General features: G+C 46.5%; 1 protein-coding gene across 4 annotated transcripts in view; it reads left to right on the plus strand.

Moving 5' to 3' along the window:
* The window catches only part of acaca (acetyl-CoA carboxylase alpha), a 272671-nt gene that overhangs the window by 126512 nt on the left and 127171 nt on the right, over nucleotides 1-18988 (plus strand). For all 4 annotated transcript variants that reach the window (XM_070857142.1, XM_070857145.1, XM_070857143.1 and 1 more), the window contains exons 33-38: nucleotides 582-638; nucleotides 1889-1933; nucleotides 9780-9821; nucleotides 12604-12819; nucleotides 17249-17404; nucleotides 18319-18522. In XM_070857142.1, the coding sequence (XP_070713243.1) occupies nucleotides 582-638; nucleotides 1889-1933; nucleotides 9780-9821; nucleotides 12604-12819; nucleotides 17249-17404; nucleotides 18319-18522 (720 nt within the window). The remainder of the gene's footprint in view (nucleotides 1-581; nucleotides 639-1888; nucleotides 1934-9779; nucleotides 9822-12603; nucleotides 12820-17248; nucleotides 17405-18318; nucleotides 18523-18988) is intronic.

An 18988-nucleotide genomic window follows, 5' to 3' on the forward strand; every position in this document is an offset into this window, starting at 1 on the left:
CTCTCTCCCCTTTCTTTCTTTCTCTCTCTCTCTCCCCTTTCTTCCTCTCTCTCTCTCCCCTTCTTTCTCTCTCTCTCTCTCTCTTCCCCTTTCTCTCTCTCCCCTTTCTCTCTCTCCCCCACACCACCCCACCGTTCTCCCTGCTGCTGCCGCTTAGCAGGGGGCTCGGAGGCTTGTGGGTCAGTTCTCTCCCCGCCCCACCCCTTCACTCTCCGGCGCTTCTCTTGACTTCTGGACGACTAAATGCTGCGCAGCACACGTCCGGGTAGTTGTCACCAGTTGACCTCCCTGTGGTTCAGGAAATTCTCTGGTCTGTCATCGGTCAGGTCCCAAGGGTGGCAGACCAGAGAGGTCCAACCTGTACAAGCATTTTCTAGTAGGAGTCACAGAGCTGGAGTAACCACCTCCCCCAACCGAGATCTATTAACTTAGCGTTGATCGGGGAATTGGATCTGGAACCTTTTGGTCTATATGGCTTAGAACTGCACCAGGTGACGCCTTTACCCACCTGTTGCTGTATGGCGCACACTGCAAAGAATGGCTGAGAAACTTCATGATACGGTGCTTGTTTTTTCTTGCAGAGATCAATTCTGTTCGACCACGGTATCCGTCGCCTGACCTTCCTTGTGGCTCAGAAGGTAAAGTCCCTTCACTCTCCTCAAACGGTTCCCATCTATTTCCAACAAACATAAATCAATTACAAAATGGCTTACACGGGAAATAAAATAAAAATGTCATCTAACTGCAATTTAATTGATTAAATCGGTGACCATCTAATTTAGTGGATTCCTTAATCCAAATCCATTTGTAATAATGGGATATAAATGTAGTCAGTTCTGTGTAATTTGCCTTAAAGCATCTCTGCACTATTTTTTACATGCTGTGTTGTTAATCAGTAATGTAGAATAATCTTGCATGAAGTGCAGGAAAGGAAATGATAGAATGTGGGGAAAAAAAATCAAAAAATAATTTCTATGTTTCAAAAATAATCATTCTGATTAAACCCATCAAAGTCGAGGCTTTGATCATTTTTTCTTTATCACTGTTGTTTCTCCGTGCCCTGATTGCCTCTTTCACAGTGTTAACAAAGAAAAGGCTTGTTGCACTCGCTCTAGCACAGTTGACTCTGTTTCCCACCCCTTATTCCTCTCCCCCCTCAACCCTCCCGCCCCATTATGAGGAACATCATCCAGTCACACCATCTATGTTTGAAGCATGTTTAAATTCCTCCTCATTCCCAAACTCGATCATCATAAGCTAAAAGTGGCTTCGAGTTATCACATCCTTCTCAAATCCCTACCTTCTAGTCATCCATAGAGCATGTGATCCGTTGTGATGTGGCATCCCACTCTTTCTCTCTCCCTTCGCGTAGCGTGGTTTGTCTCCAAGTACCACAGGTTTGCATAAAAAGTTCGAGCAGCACAGAAATGCCGACCTAAGTGGCAAGAAATCCCTTGCTGCAACAAATAACTTGCCCTAGCTGCCCGTTATCACAGCTTTTCCTTACGCTCCCTAAAACCTACCTCTGACCAAGCTTTTGGTCATCGGCCGTAATTTCTTGTGTGGCTCAGTGTCAAATTTTCTGTTTTGTCATCTAACACTACTGTGAAGTGCCTTGGGACTTTTACTAAGTTAAAGGCGCTATATAAATAAAAGTTGCTGCTGTTGTTCCAACAAGAGTTTAAAAAAAAAACGTGCAAATCCACCAAATTTTAAAATGTCATTCTTAGTCCAAATGATAACATTTGACATGTGCTGTTAAAATGCAAGTGTTTTTAAAATGTGGGATTTATGGGCAGGGCAGATTTAATTGTTTAATAATTGAATTTTGATTCTAGTACTAACAGCTAGATCTTGTCCACTTTCTTCTTTTCACTTTATCCTGAAGGACTTCCGGAAGCAGTGCAATTATGAGGTGGATCGGAGATTCCATGTAAGTAGCCAAGGATTCTGGAATGGTTTCTTGAGCATACTCTCCTCCGTTCGTTAATGTTAATGAAAAAAATCGACCGGAGTATAAAGTGTGGAAAGTGCTTTGTACTTGAAACAATTTATTTCCCAACATTATTAGCTAAAGGAGGAAAATATACCCATCTACCAGTCATGCTTGCATGTTCAGACTGTGTCTGGTCGCTGTTCCCATCGGCTGTTAAATGTGACCATCCGTCTGAGTTGTTAGGTTTTTAGGGCTAAATAATCACTGACTTAACAAAAACTGCCCATTAATAACTGTGCCACCATAGAACTGGTCCTAAAAGCCAAATGGATTGGAGTCTTTAAACTTTTTCAGAGTGAAATATTTTATGAAAGGCTGATCTTTAAATTACTCTACTGTGATTTTATAAATTAATTAAAATTTGTCCTGGTTTCATTCACAGTTCAGACCATTATCTATAGTTCCTATTCTACCTTGCCTGATAAAGGGAGCAGTTGTTCTTGCAGGCTTATCCCTGTGCAAGTGGCTGCCAGAGCTTGCCCTCAGGTTTTTGCTTGCCTCCCTCCCTGTGAGTGAATGAGTTTTTGATTGGCATCTCTTGTATGGCAGTATGAACCTGACCTGCAACTCCCTTCGGCCGAAGGGCCTGACCCAACGACGCACTCTGGATCCCTTCGGCCAGCCGGCCCAGCCCAACGACGCACTCCAGGTTCCTTCGGCCAGAGGGCCTAACCCAACGACGCACTCTGGGTCCCTTCAGCCAGAGGGCCCAGCCCAGCCTTGAACTCCAGGTCCCTTCGGCCAGCCGGCCCGGCCCAACGACGCACTCCAGGTTTCTTCGGCCAGAGGGCCTGACCCAACATCTCACTCCGGGTCCCTTCGGCCAGAGGGCCCGGCCCAGCCTTGAACTCCAGGTCCCTTCGGCTAGCCGGCCCAGCTCAACGACGCACTCTGGGTCCCTTCTGCCAGCCGGCCCAGCCCAATGACGCACTCCAGGTTCCTTCGGCCAGAGGGCCTAACCCAACAACGCACTCTGGGTCCCTTCAGCCAGCCGGTCTGACCCAGCTTCGCACTCCAGGTCCCTTCGGCCAGCCAGCCCGGCCCAACGATGCACTTCAGGTCCCTTCGGCCAGAGGGCCCGGCCCAGCCTCGAACTCCGGGTCCCTTCAGCCAGCCGGCCTGGCCCAACGACGGGTTGTACCTGCCCTAGGTCGTTAGCGGTGAACACTGACTGGGCTGTAGACTACTGACTTACATTTTAGACTTTTAATCTACTTTTAATCTACTTTTAATCTACTTGAGAAAATTTTTAAACAATTTGGGAAAATTTTTAAACTTTTAAACAACTTGGAGCATTTTTCTTTTGAAACCTCCGGAGAAACTTTAAAAAAAAAAACTTTGGTTTTAAAACATCCCTCGGAACTCCAGCGGACAACTGACCTTCCTAATGCCTGCCCCCAACAAAGTCTCGGGCCACCTACGATGAAGGGCGCTACTCGGCATCAAGCTTGCGGCCAACATCTCGCTGTAGGAAATTAGGCTCATATAGCAGTGCCAGGTCTCCAGTCGTCTCAGACCCCCTTGCCACCGGACCAAGACCTAGCTCTGTCAAGCCCGTGTGGTTGCCGGTGTGCAGCGGCTACCCCACATTAAAAGAACTCGCGCACAGGCATCTTCCACATGAAATTCGGGACCTGGAACATCAGGACCCTCACTGACAACTCCAACAGCGACAGGCCAGAATGCCGCACCGCCATAGTCGCCCGGGAACTTGGATGCTTTGACATCGACATCACCGCCCTAAGCAAGACCCAGCGAGCAGGGGAAGGCCAGCTCAAGGAACAAGGTGGAGGTTACACCTTTTTCTGGAAAGGAAAACCAGAGGAAGAATGGCGCCTTCACGGAGTCAGCTTCGCCATCAAAAATGAGCTGGTCGACCGCCTCATAGACTCCCCCCGCGGGGTTAATGAACGCCTCGTGACTCTCCGACTCACCCTATCCCGGAACTAATGCGCCACAATCAGTGCGTATGCCCCAACACTAGATGCAACGGATGAGACCAAAGAGGGTTTTTATCCCAACCTCGAAACATCCCTGTCCCACGTGCCCGCGGGCGACAAATTGAACCTCCTAGGTGACTTCAACGCCAGGGTCGGCAAAGACAGCCCTCTGGGGAGGCGTGATTGGCAGAGAGGGAGTAGGGAAAGCCAGCTCCACTGGCACCTGACTCCTGACAAACTGTCTAGAACATGAACTCCTCATCACCAACACCCTGTTCTGCCAGAGGGACAAATACAAGGCATCGTGGCAACACCCTCACTCCAAACACTGGCACCTGCTCGACTGTCTTCGTCCAAGCCAGGGATCGCAAGGATGTGCACATCATCCGCGCCATGACAGGAGCTGACGACTGCTGGACGGACCACTGCCTAATCCGATCCATCATCGACATTAACATAGCCCCAAAACAGAGGGGACAGCAGAAGCAGTGCCGCAAAAAAGTCAATGCCAGGGCACTTAAAGACCCAGCTAAGAGAGCCCTATACAGCCGTCACCTCACAGCTAACCTGGCGTGCCTTGATGACCCTGAGATGCTGAATGCCCACAGTGCTTGGTCTCCCCTCCAGACCTCCATAACCAGTGACTGTGACGAGACACTTGGTCACTCAACCAGGAAACACCAGGACTGGTTTGATGAAAATGATCAGGCGATCCAAGAACTAATAGATCGCAAGCGCAGAGCATTTCTGAGCCTCAAGCAATAACCCAACTCAGAAACCGCAAAGCAACATTACAGACGGCTCAAGGCTGAGGTCCAACAAAAAATCTGGGACCTAAAGAACAGATGGTGAATGGAGAAGGCACAGGAGATAGAACAACTGGTCGACAGCCACGATATGCGAGGATTCTTCATCGCCGTCAAGGCTACCTACGGTCCAAACTCCCAAGGCCCCACCCTGCTGCTGGCCAAGAACGGGGAAACGCTCATCAAGGACACCGGGGCCGTTGGGGCCCACTGGAAAGAGCACTTCAAAGATGATCTCAATCGAGACTCTGCCTTTGACTCGAGTATTCTCAATTCCATCCCGCAGCATGTGACCCGCCACCACCTCGGTGAAACCCCAATGTTGCACGAGGTAGGAAAAGCCATAAAACAGCTCAAGAACAACAAGGCTACGGGAGCGAATGGAATCCTTGCCGAGGCGCTAAAGTATGGCGGAGAGGTGCTGTTGGCATGGATACATGACCTCCTCTCTCTCATCTGGAGGGAGGAGAGCATGCTGGGAGATCGGAGATGCAGTGAACGTGACCATCTTTTTTTTTAAAAAAAAAAGGGGACAAGTCCTACTGCGGCAACTAAGGGGAATCTCGCTGCTATCAGTCACTGGAAAAGTTGTCGCTAGAGTTCTCCTCAACCGTCTCCTCCCTGTGGCCGAGAAGCTCCTCCTGGAGTCTCAGTGCGGATTTCGTCCACTATGGGGCACAACGGATATGATCTTTGCGGCGCGACAGCTGCAGGAAAAATGCAGAGAGCAGCGCCAGCCCTTATACATGGCCGCCTTCGACCTTACAAAGGCCTTTGACACTGTCAACCGCGAGGGTCTATGGAGTGTCCTCCTCCATTTCCGATGCCCCTAAAAGTTTGTCAACATCCTTTGCCTGCTCCATGATAACATGCAGGCCGTGATCCTTACCAATGGATCCATTACAGACCCAATCCACATCCGGACCGGGGTCAAACAGGGCTGCGTCATTGCTCCAACCCGCTTCTCCGCTGGAGTGGAACTAAACTACAGAACCAGTGGGAAGCTGTTTAACCTACGCTGCCTCCAGGCCAGGTCCAAGATCACCCCAACCTCTGTTGTTGAGCGACAGTACGCGGACGACGCCTGCATCTGCGAACATTCTGAGGCTGAACTCTAGGTCGATATATAGTCAATGTATTTACTGAGGCATATGAAAGCATGGGCCTTACGCTTGACATCCGTAGAACAAAGGTCCTCGCCGCACAGCACTGCGCACCAGTCATCAAGATCCACTGCATAGCCCTCGACAACGTGGACCATTTCCCATACCTCGGGAGCCTCTTGTCAACAAAAACAGACATTGATGCGGAGATTCAACACTGCCCCCAGTGCACCACTGCAGCCTTCGGTCGCCTGAGGAAAAGAGTGTTCAAAGACCAGGCCCTCAAATATACCACCAAGCTCATGGTCTACAGGGCTGTAGTAATACCCGCTCTCCTGTATGGCTCAGAGGTATGGACGATGTACAGAAGACACTTCAAGTCGCTGGAGATATATCACCAATGATATCGCCACAAGATCCTGCAAATCCCCTGGGAGGACAGGCGCACCAACATTAGTGTCCTCGTCCAGGCTAACATCCCTAGCATTGAAGCACTGACCACACTCGATCAGCTTCACTGGCCAGGCCACATAGTTCGCATGCCAGACACGAGACCCCCAAAGCAAGTGCTCTATACGGAGCTCCTTCACAGCAAATGAGCGAAAGGTGGGCAGCGGAAATGTTACAAGGACATCCTCAAGGCCTCCCTAATAAAGTGTGACATCACCACTGACACCTGGGACTCCCTGGCCAAAGAGTGCCTTAAGTGGAGAAAATGCATCCGGGAGGGCGTTGAGCACTTTGCGTCTCAACGCTGAGAGCGTGCAGAGGTCAAGTGCCGGCAGCGGAAGGAAAGTGCGGCAAACCAGTCCCACCAACCCCTTCCTTCAACGACTGTCTGTCCCACCTGTGACATCGTCTGTGGCTCTCGTATTGGACTGTACAGCCACCAAAGAACTCGCTTCAGGAGTGGAAGCAAGTCCTCTTCGATTCCGAGGGACTGCCTATGATGATGATGATGACGACCTGCAACTCTGCGGACATGGAGTCGTGGGGATGAAGCAACATCCTAATGTTCCATGGTATGACACACAGAAAGAAAGGACAAAGCAACTTGCATTTTTGTAGCGTCTTTCACCACTTCAGGACGTCCCAGTGCGCTTTACAGCGAATGAAGTACTTTTGATGCCTAGCCACTGTTAGACAATTTGCACACAGCAAGGCCCCACAAACAACAATGAGATCATGACCAGTGATGTTGGTTGAGGGATAAATATTGACCAAAACACCGGGCAAAACTGCCGTGCTTTTCTTAGAATAGTGCTATGGGGCCTTTTGTGTCCACCTGAGGGCAGACGGAGCCTCGGTTTAATGTCTTATCCAAAAGGCGACACCTCTGACAGTGCAGCACTCCCTCAGCACTGCACTGAGATATCAATCCAGATTATGTGTTGAAGTTGCGAGTGGGACTTTAACTCACAACCTTCTCACTCAGAAATGAGAATGCTACCACTGAGCCAAGGCTGATGCCCACATAGGCACACCAAATGGGTTTTCTTAATATATATGTTTTACTCCTTTATACTTACAATCTTTTAGTTCATTCCTTGCTTTGCATTGTATAAATGTACATGCTACATGAACGGGTACATCCATAGGCACTAGCTTGCTAAAAACATTACAGGAGTAAGATTGAGTCACACTATATGCCTGCTCAGTCGGGCAGTTACCAGCGGATTCTAATTTTCTGGAATCCAGAGAAGTCTGGTTCCTGAAGGAGTGGCTTATGGAATGTGGAATATTTGAGCCCCTATTTAGCTCCAGCATTGGCAAGCTTGGCCACTGAAGGCATAAAGGCAGTCAATTAATGTGGTGCCACTTCATAAGGTGCCACATAGATATTTTGTTTAACTGAAGACAGACAGCACTACTGCACAGTATATTTCTGTTCTGTACATTTACTGTAATAGCTGAGAGCCAGAACTCCGATATATATTTTACATGGATGTCTGAGAAAGATTGAAAAGAAAAGACTTGTATTTGTAAAGTGCCTTTCACGACCACCGGATGTCCCAAACCGCTTTAGAGCAAATGAAGTACTTTTGGAGTGTAGTCACTGTTGTAATGTAGGAAACACGGCAGCCAATTTGCACACAGCAAGGTCCCACAAACAACAATGTAATAATGACCAGATAATCTGTTTTTGTTATGTTGATTGAGGGATAAATATTGGCTAGGACACCAGGAATAACTCCCCTGCTCTTCTTCGGAATAGTGTATGAGATCTGTTACGTCCACCTTTTGAGAGAGCAGACGGGGCCTCATTTTAACGTCTCATCTGAATGTCGGCACCTCTGACAGTACAGTACAGCACTGCACTGGAGTGTCAGCCTAGATTTTTCTGCTCAAGTCTCTGGAGTGGGACTTGAACTTTCAACCCTTGGACCCAGAGGCGAGAGTGCTGCCAACTGAGCCACAGCTGACACTACTGAAATCGCTGGGTTGCTTGGCCTGTTCCTGATGCTGATGTCGGGGTCTTTTTATTTCAGCTTTTAAGTCGGGATATTTTTCTACAGTTCGTCAATCCTGTGCAATTAGGGTCTCTTTTTGGATTTCTTTTAATGACCTACGTTAAAAATTCAAACTATCAAAGCATACTGTTTTTTGATTGTGATTTTTCTATCCCATTCCACGTTGCCCGGTCTTTTAAACCCCACAAAAGTAGCAGTGAATCTGTACACCGCTCCCCAGAGTTTAATGGGCCAAAATTGCACTGTGTGATATCTTCTCATGAAATTTCTTTGCTATTTTAACAAAGGTGTTAAGCAGTTTGCTTACAAATTGTGACTGAGGAGTTTCACTTGGTGGAATGCGTTCATTTCTAATATTGCTTGGCGCACTTTCAAGTACTTAATGTGCTGTATTTCACTGTCTCTCTTGCATGGGGGAGGGACCCAAACAGGCTGGATATTCTGGTTAGTGTCAGGTACAAGTGGCCCAGTGGGTGGAACTCGAGTGTTCCTAATGCAAATGTGTAGCTATGTTCTTACCAGCTCGAGAATTTGTCTTCTGCTCATTGGATTAATTTTGAATGAATTCGCTGTGAGAATGTAAAATGCATATGCAATTTCTTTCTCTCTTGATGCACTTTTTTCATTAACCAATAAAACAATCCACAGATACCACACTTACTAATTTTATTTACTGTCTCTGTAATAAGCACCACAGGGAAGTGGGCAGGGGGTGCATAGCTGGTCCAATAATTATGTAATCTCTCTTCTTATCAGCCATTTAACCTGATTATCAATGTAAAAACAAGCTAAAAAAATTTTTTTTTTTTAAGCTTGTTTTCAAATTTCCTGAGTTCCAGGGTGTCTTGAGCAGTTAAATTAAGCACATTATTATGATTGTCTAAGTAATGGCTGACTGCTCTGCCACAGCAGGGGCTAATGACCTCCACAGGCACTGCTGGATATTCCGGTTCAATTTGATGTAACTGGTATTGACTTGAGGGGGGTAAAAAGAAAAGCCTTTCCCCAAAACAGACATTAGGTAGCACTGATTTCAGTTTTTACGGAGCAGTACCTTTATATGGCAATGATATTTTCCTGGAAATTGGCAGTACAGCCATTAAATATCTCTCAGCCATTATCCCAACAATTGCGTCAGCCAAGTTGCATTTGCAAAGCAATAATGCGAGGTCTAAAGGGAGAAATAAACCTTTAAAAGCTGCTTTTTTTTTATTGTTCTGGAGGAAGCAAAACTATGTTAATGAATTTATTTTTATGGCTGCTGGAGCAATCTTTCTTTCTCCAGAAATATTATCAGCGGCTTGATCCACTGTAGTCGGTGGGTGCTAAATGTGATTTATTATGGTTTTTTCGGTGCTTGATGTCTTTTTTTTTTAAACTGTTCTCTTGTATGTCTACATGTTGGTCACAGACGCTTAATGTGGTATTTTAAAGGGTTTTTTCTCTCCATCTCTTTTACACAGAGAGAGTTCCCAAAGTTCTTCACTTTCCGATCAAGAGACAAGGTAAGGCACACAGCAGAATTGAACTTCATGTCATATCACAGAATCTTGCAGTACAGAAGGAGGCCATTTAGCCCATTGAAAGAGCTGTCCAGTTGTCCCACTCCTCTGCTCTTTCCCCATCGCCCTGCAAATTTTGCCTTTTCAAGTAGTTATCCAATTCCCTTTTGAAAGTTACTATTGAAAGACTATCATTTATATAGCGCCTTTCACAACCTCACAGCATCCCAAAGTGCTTTACAGCCAATGAAGTGCTTTTGAATTGTATGTCACCGTTATAATTGGCAGCAGTCAATTTGCACACAGCAAGCTCCCACAATCAGCAAGGTGACAGTGACCAGATAATCTGTCTTTGTGATGTTGATTGAGGAATAAATATTGACCAGGACACCGGGGATAACACCCTTGTTCTTCCTCGAAATAGTGCAATGGGATCTTTTACGTTCACCTGAGTGAGCCGACGGGGCCTCGGTGAAAGCCTTATCCGAAAGACGGCGGTACTCCCTTAGTACTGTACTGGAGTGTCAGCTAGATTTTTGTGCTCAAGTCTCTGGAGTGGGACTTGAATCCATAACCTTCTGACTCCGAGGCGAGAGTGCTACCCACTGAGCCACAGCTGTCAGGATGAGGGGGTGGAAAGAGTTCACTGTTTGTTTCAGATACTGTTAATGTCATGGCACACCACATGTAAGCCTACTCCCCCTGTTCCTTTCTCCCATTTCTAGCGGGAGTTGGTGCTGCTGCTCCTGTGTATGCAGGAAAGCAGTTTTGGCATAACATAACCAGCAATTTATTCTGTGTAATGTTAATTAATCTCCAAGTTGGCTGGATCAGCTTCATTGTTCTTGAAGATTTAGCTGAAATTTGCAATTTTCCACCTAGGAAGTGTTAATAATAAACATACATGTTAATTAGAAATCAAGTGATCAGCCTTTGCCCTCTTCCTGGTTTCATCAATACTCACTATTTTCAAAAGCTAACACTAAATGTCTTCCCTGCCCCCCTCCACCTGAAAAGATCCAAATGCTTAATAATGATATGGTTGCCATATTTCTCTTTCCAAGTATCTCCAGTAGTTTTGGAAACCTATTTCAAGACTGCAATTGGGATGAAATTGCAGAGGGGGAAGAGGTGACTGAAAGAGTGACCACTGATGGTGGTGGAGCAGGAAAGGCGGGATGAGCGATACTTTAGTGTCGGAAAAGCAGAAGGTGCAGTTGGGATGCACGACTGGAATCGTATTCTGAAACAAGCAAGAATATCACAGAATACAATTCCTAGGCAGTTTGGATTGTAGGATATTTGTGTGCAGCATAAATACCATGGTGTAGAGAAAAGGATATGGAATAACCCATCCATTATTTGAGGACATGTCATTTGTAAACACGTTTATGAATTCAAAACTAATACACATTAGTTTGTAAGGTTAGAACGTACAGCACAGGAATTACATCAAACCTCTGAGCGTTCGGAGTCCAGATTTGAGTTAGAGATGTAATGTCCTAGCAAAATAAGGTCTATCAAATGACACAGTGGGGTGCGTAGGGGCAATTGAGTCCTTTACTTTGTGAAATAGATTTTTCTGTATTAAGGCTTGTGCGTTAAACCCTACATTGTAAATAATTTATGAGGTGTAAACGTAGCCACCCAGTTCATGCTGTTAGTTTTAGTGCGGAATTAATGACGAGGGTTTGTAGCAGAATGTGAAGCTTTTATTTAAAGCAGGTCATCCTGAGGATGCAATGTGTTAACTTGGATCCGTTGCAGCTTCATCCGTTGACTTGTTTGTGGCTGATGGAATTGGCTTTTATATCAGACTGGTGGTGATTGAAGTTTTAGAAAATTTGAATTGGAATTTGAAAATGGGGAAAATTGCGGTCGGAGGCTTCCTTTTTGTACGAAACATTCCGACCTGAAAAAAAAAAATCTATGAAAGTACCCTGGTGGTCCCGGAGGAATGTAGGATTCTGGTCGAAGGCCTAAATTTGCTGCGCAGCGTACGGCGAGATGTCTTTCACGTGCGTACGTACGTACAAGCTGGAGTCACGTGGGTCTGGACAACCAATCACCATGCAATATTCTCATTGATAAAAATGGGAGCTCTGTTTGTACGAGATCCCATTACTATCAATGAGAATAACCCCTTAATACGCTGGAACACAGCATCATAAATAAATAAACACCTCACATTTAAAATTAAATGTTTTAGAAAAAAAAACGTTTTTGGGGAGTTTTTTTTAATGTGTTTTAATAGGGTTAAAAATAAACTTACCTTTAATGGACTGGGTTTTTAATATAAAAATGAGTGTTTAAATTTAATTTTTATATGTTTTAAAAATGTTACGCTGGTAAAAGTAAACTACATACCTGCTTTTACCAGTCATAAGAGTTTGAAGGACATTCACTGGGCAAGAGTTAGGCAAATAGCCCAATCTCTGCCGAGCGGATGCCCTCCTGCCGTGGATGCGTAGAATCTGTACAAGAAATTTTGACCCATCGGAAAAGCCGGTTCTTGGCGCATGCGCGTTGCGCGCCGAGAATCAGCGTTAGCGATGCCTCGCCGGATGCGTGTGCACTTTGTACGGACCAAGTGAGGCCACAATTTCTGGGCCAATATCTTGGCGGATAATATGACAACTCGTTGAGTGTTAAACTCTCTCGTCCCTTTCCTCTCTTCCCACCCCCCACCCCCCCTGCTCTTGTTCCTCTGCCCCTCAATCAGACTTACAGTAAAGAATTATACTTGTTCAGTCTTATTGAGTTGCACATTCATTTGTTTTTCCAGTTTCAGGAAGACCGGATTTACCGACATCTGGAGCCCGCCCTGGCTTTCCAGCTGGAGCTGAATCGAATGCGGAATTTTGACCTGACTGCAATGCCATGCGCCAATCACAAAATGCACCTGTATTTAGGTGCAGCCAAAGTGGAGGCGGGGATTGAGGTGACCGACTATAGATTCTTTGTACGAGCCATTATTCGGCATTCGGACTTGGTCACCAAGGTGAGTCACCCTACAACAGCAACTTGCATTTATATAGCATCTTTTAACCTCGAAAAACATCCCAAAGAACTTCATATAAACGTAAGAAATAAATGAATGCCAAACCAAAGAATAAGATATTGGAAGGGGGTGACAAAAGTCTGTCCGAAGAGATGGGTTTGAAAGGAGGAGGAGGAGAGATTGTGGGGTGGGGGGGGGGGGGGTGCGGAGATTAGGGAGGGAATCCACGAGTATGGGACCTCGGTGGCTGAAAGCGCAGCTTTGTGAGGGGAGTGAGGGCGCTGACAATGCACGGAGACCAGTGTCAGAGGAACTGCAAGCTCTGGGAAAGTTTTGTAGAGGTGGAGGAGGTTATTGAAAAAGGCAGGTGTGAGCCATGAAGCGATACAAACGTGAGGATAAGAATTTCAAATTTTAGGCATTGGTTGGATTGGGAACCAACATGGATCAGCACGGGCAGGGGGGTGATGAGTGAGTGAGTTTCGGTGTAGGACAGGATGCAGACGGCAGTTTCAGTTGAGCTGGAGTTTATGGCAGGTGGAAGTTAGGGGGCCAGCTGCAGATCATTGAAGTAGTTGAGCCTGACAAAAGGCATAGATGAGTGTTTCAGCAGATGGGATGAGGCTGGGTGGAGGAAACAGAGTCTGTTGGGGAGGTGAAAGTCTTTGTGATGGAGAGCATATGGGGTTGGAAACTCAGCGCGGGATGGAATTGGATGCCGAGATTGCGAACAGTGATTCAGCCTTGAAGCAGGGACCAAAAAGGGGGATAGAATTGGAGCACGGAGTTTATCGTGGGGAATGAAAACGATGGCTTTCACCTTCCCAGTGTTTAACTTGAAATTACAGCTTGTACAAGACTGGAAATCGATCAAGCAGTGAGGCAGTGGAGGTATCGAGTGAGTGATGTGTGGATGTTGGCAGTATACATGTGAAAGATGGTCTCATGTCTGAATTCCCCCCCCCCTGCCCCCTCCAAGGAGCAGCTTGTAGATGAGTTAAAGGAAGGGGCCAAGGATAGACCTTTGGGGGAACGGGTGATGTTGCGGGGGCAGGAGGAGATGCCATTGCTAGAGCTGCTCTGGCTAAGATCACATTGGTGACGGGAACAAAAGCAAGGGTAGTCCCACTGAGCTGGACGACGGGAGGAGAGTAATGTAATCAACTATGTCTAAGGCTGCAAAGAGGACAAGGAGGACCGGTGCACCACAGTCACAGGAGATGTCATTTCTGATTTTGTTTAGGGGCATTTTAATGCTGTGGAGAGCTTCAAACAGGGAATTTCAGGAAAGATGGGTACAGATTTGGGAGTTAACAGCTCATTCAAGGGCTTTGGAAATGGGGCAGTATTTTGCAAGGACTGAGGAGTTAAAAGGGTTTTTTAAGGGGGGAGTGGGGGGTGATGGTTTTGAAAGAGGAGGGCGTTGCCAGAGAATAGGGAACCATTTGCAATGTCCGCTAGCATGGGGGTCAGGTGGGAATTGGGTCAAGGGAGCAGGAGGTGGGTTTCGAGGACAAGACGAGGTCAGATGGAGCATAAAGGGAGATGGAAGAGAAAATGTAGGGAGATATGAGGGGGGGGGGCGGTGGTTTGGTAGGAAGTGGCAAAGTAGCAGAGACAGCTGAGCAGATAGTCTCGACCTCAGTGACGAATCCATGTTGGAGGTGAGGGTGGAAGGGGATAGGGATTTAAAGAGACAATTGGTGGTTGGAAGAAAGAATCTGGGGGTTATCTTTGCTCTCCTGGAGTAGTGGGTGATTTGGGCACAGGAGAGCGAGGCCTAATAACACTTGGTGTGGTCCAGCCCGATCTGGCGATGGCTGGTTAAGCCATTTGTGCGCCAGATACGCTCAAGTCTGTGCCCCTTGAACATGAGGGAGAAAATACAATAGCCATATCGGGGGAATGGCTGGGATGGGAGAGAGTTAAGATTTTGCAGCGGACAGGGACATCCAATGTGGAGGTGAGAGTGGTTGAACAAATCGACAGTTGCAGCGGTATCGTGGGGAATTGTCGGCCAAAGACCAGATAGTTGAGAGTTTGGAAGTGAAGTTCTAAGTGACTTGGAGAGTTCACCCCCCCCCCCCCCCCCCCCACAAGGACGGATGTAGAAAGAAGTGGAGTTACATGGGGGCGGTATTGGGATGTGGTGTTGAGGGATCGTCGGAGATGGCTCAGCAGTGAATCAGCCGAGAAGGGCCTCAAATCCTCAGTGCAGATTTGACCATTTAAGCTTGGAATAAACCTGATGTGCTTCTCCAATAGGTATCACATTGAGTTATTTTGTGTGCTCCCAATACTGAACAGCATTCTATGTTAATGTACCTTGCAAGTCATTTTTTTATTTTACTGCATTTTAATGTAATTTTTGATGGTCTATTTCACTTAATATGATTTTTCACATAATTTGAAAAACCTCCTTGAAAAGTTGAACAAGCATAAAACTCTGCGAGCAGGTAGCACATTAATTAAAAGTCCTGTGATGCTTTAAGCAGTATGATTTCAAATGGCACAAACCTGTATTTAAGGGCTGCTGCTTTTTGATTTAAATAAGTTTTTTTTATAGCCAATGATTAAAAGTGACCTTAGTTTTGTTTTAAAAATTCAACTGGTTTAATTATTTTCAGTTAATTGAGAAAAAATACTGCTCTGTGCCGACTTTTTCTGTACTGTTTTCTTTCTTCTGTTTTCTAACGTATGGGATTTTAATTGAATTTGTTTCGCTTTCATTTTCTATTTTCCATGGGGAGCTCGTCCCTTTATTTATTGTCAATTTTCTCCCCTCCTTTTCTGAAGGATTCGATTCCTTGATGGGATACGGCTGCACAGATGCCAGTTCCGTTCTCTCGCATTTAATCGAGTGGATCTCACCACTGAGTATCACTAGGATAATTCACCACAAGGGCATCATAGCCAAGCCTGATGTTATCCACCCCCACTGTCAACATGCGTACTTCTATCTGGGATAGCGGTTGGAAGGGAAACCTGGCTGATTTTTATCCGCCCCGTTGGAGTGCCCTCTTCCAGATGAGATTAGCCAACTCAGCTCAGGCTGTTATGTCTTTAGATGCTCTGATAATGACTCCACAAGGCAATGTATTGCACTTGAACTGTAGTGACCTTAGTCCATTTAATATAACTCCAGAGTGAGGATCACACATGGTGGCCTGCCTTTTATACTAGGTCTGGCACACCTGTACAGGTAACCTACATGTCTCCCACTGCAGTGCCCTCTGGTGGCACACCTTAGTGACCATACAGCTGGTGTACAAGTTTCCCATAGTAGTGCCCTCTGGTAGCACATCATATGTAATAGTACAAGCAGTAAACATGTCTGGATACATGACACAGGCCAGGAAGCGATTCTTGGGCTCAGCCACTCATTGGATCAACGTGCTGACCCATTCTGGAGAATCTGTTTCCCTTTATTTTACTCTTTTTTTTTGTTCATTATTCTTCTTTCATCTGGCCTGGCATACAAAAGGACTTGTCCTCGGCCTGCTTGACAGGCTGCTAGCAATATTCTTGTAATTAGCCACTTAGGTGCCCTTTGATAGCCCCTGCTCTCTTTACTTCTCCCCCTTTCCCCATGCAACTACTGAGGTAAGGTACAGCCTTCACTCAATGCTATCCTGCTCAGCAGATCTCAGAGTGGAGCAGAGTTTGAACCAACTCCAGTCCTTATTCTAGGGCATTGCATGTTAATCACATCATGTCACCACTCATTTCATCCCAACTATCAATTCTTGATGAGGTAGGAACTCTTCTGGGCGGAGGGAGGGTAGAAGCACACATCTGGAGAGGAAGCTGTGTTTCGTGTGCTGCTTGTGACCTGAAAGTGCTTTACGCTGTTCCACTCTTTACAACTGTTGACCTCCATGTTGAAGGACCACAAATATGCAAAAGAAAATTCTTCAGACAAAACTCCACAGCAGCTGGAACTTGGCATGGACCTTTCCGAAGTTGTTAACATGCCAATGGAAGCACTTGCATCATTGTGCCAGATTCGTTGTAATGTGTGTAAATTTAGCGTAAACATTGCAAACATGATCTTAAATCAACCGTATTTGCAGCTTTGTCAATCCAGAATCAAAATAACTGAGCCAACACAAGGGTCAGCAGCTGCAGCCATTTACTTTAGCCATGGGTAACACTTTCCCCTCCGAGGCACCCAAGGGCAACTACCTCTCAAAGGGAGTTTGGCATCAATAGCATTGGTGCGAGTCATTTACAATAAGGATAACAAGATCATAAATTTCATGCTGTGGAGGAAGAATAAACTGTTCGTGAACTGTTAATTTTAGTCTGAGTTTTCTCTGTGAGGCATTCAGACTATTTTAGATGTTATGTGGTGTAAGATGTAGCTTTAGATTTTTTTTTTAGTAAAATGGTCAAAGAACTTTTACACTGATACTAATCTTGTCTGTAGGAAGCCTCCTTTGAATATCTGCAGAATGAGGGAGAACGTTTGCTGCTGGAGGCTATGGATGAGCTGGAAGTGGCATTTAACAACACTAATGTTCGAACAGACTGCAACCATATCTTCCTCAACTTTGTTCCCACTGTCATCATGGATCCTTCAAAGGTAGGCACTGTCTGACGAAGTGAGGAAGTATATCGCAATCTGAATCTTTGGTGGTTTGCGGTGTACTGGTTTACTGATGATGCTGTGTCGTAACCCAGTCGTGCACGGGTGTCCAACCTGCTACTGCACCCATGGCAATGGGTGTCTTATGATCTCTGAGAATACAGCTATGATCTCAGCCAGGTGGTAGTTGGGATGCATCAATGGCCTCAATATGCATGAGCTAGATGAAAACATTAAGCAGAGATCCTGGTCCTTATTGCTATCCATAACCACCCCAGCTCCTGCAGGAAGGTGCTAGTTTTGGGTGAGGATAAGATTCAGCCCTTCAGTCAAATAGCCTGTGACGCTTACTGTCCAGGTTCACAATTTGATAATGGTCACTGGTGCATGGTAACCAGAGGCCTGCAGAAACCTCGGGACCGAGGCTGTTCCGGATTTTGGGTATTTCTGGATTTCAGAACATCTTTGCCTGGGCCGAGGAAGGTAGGGAGGGGGGTTCGATCGGGTTGTGGGGGGGGGGGTCGGTCAGGCCGCTGGAGGTGGGGGGGGGAACAGGCCGGGGGGGAGGTCAGTCAGGCCGCCAGAGTTCTGGGGATCGGTCGGATTGGTGGCGGGGGGGGGTAGGTTGGGCCGATGCAGGGAGAGGCCGGAGGTCAGGCCAAGGTGGGGGAGTTCAGATTTTGGAGCGTTTTCCAGTTTCCGGATGACCCTGCCACGGATCGGCCTGGTGTCTGGATTCCGGAATATTCTGGAACTCCGGATTTTGGACGTTGCACTGTATGACACTTTGATGCAGTTAGTTTGTTTCTAACTTGCATTGGGCAGCAGATACGTGTTGGCATAGTGGCTATTTTCAGTAATCCTGCAATAGATGAGAGTCCTGAGCGTTCAGTTTCTGTTCCTCCCTCCAGATAGAAGAGTCTGTACGCAGCATGGTGATGCGATACGGCAGTCGTCTCTGGAAGCTCCGCGTGCTGCAGGCCGAGCTGAAGATAAATATTCGCTTGACACCAACTGGGAAGGCCATTCCAATCAGGCTCTTCCTGACCAACGAGTCTGGTTACTACTTGGATATCAGTCTGTACAAGGAGGTGACGAACTCCAGGACTGGACAGGTACGAGAAGTTAATGACTAACTCGCTTAAAGTAATGGAAGTTAGAGTCTTGTTTTCTGAAGCTTGTAAAAAAAGTGCTGCATAGATATACCACTTTTGCAGAATTGGGGTGTAGTTCCGACATGGCAGGATGTCTGTCCATCAACCCTGGCCATTTTTCTGACCTTGGAGCCATTTACCTAATTTTGGTGGGAAATCCGGTTGGAGATTGGCATCGGGAGAGCACTGTTGCCTAAGCCTGCGCAGGAATGGGGGAAGTGAAAATGAGGAGGGTTACGGTGCGGGACCAAAGGCACACTCAAAGGGAAGGGTGTTAAGCAGGTATTTAACAGCAGGGAGACAAGTGGTATGGTGGATGGAAGTAGGCAGGGAGTTCCAGAGGGCATAGTGGCTGAACAAGCAGCCACCAATGGTGAAGTGGAGGGAGCAGGAGACAAAGAGAAGCACAGTGTTAGAAGAGGAGACA

The sequence above is a fragment of the Pristiophorus japonicus genome, chromosome 16, assembly GCF_044704955.1.
Source record: "Pristiophorus japonicus isolate sPriJap1 chromosome 16, sPriJap1.hap1, whole genome shotgun sequence".
NCBI lineage: Eukaryota > Metazoa > Chordata > Chondrichthyes > Pristiophoridae > Pristiophorus > Pristiophorus japonicus.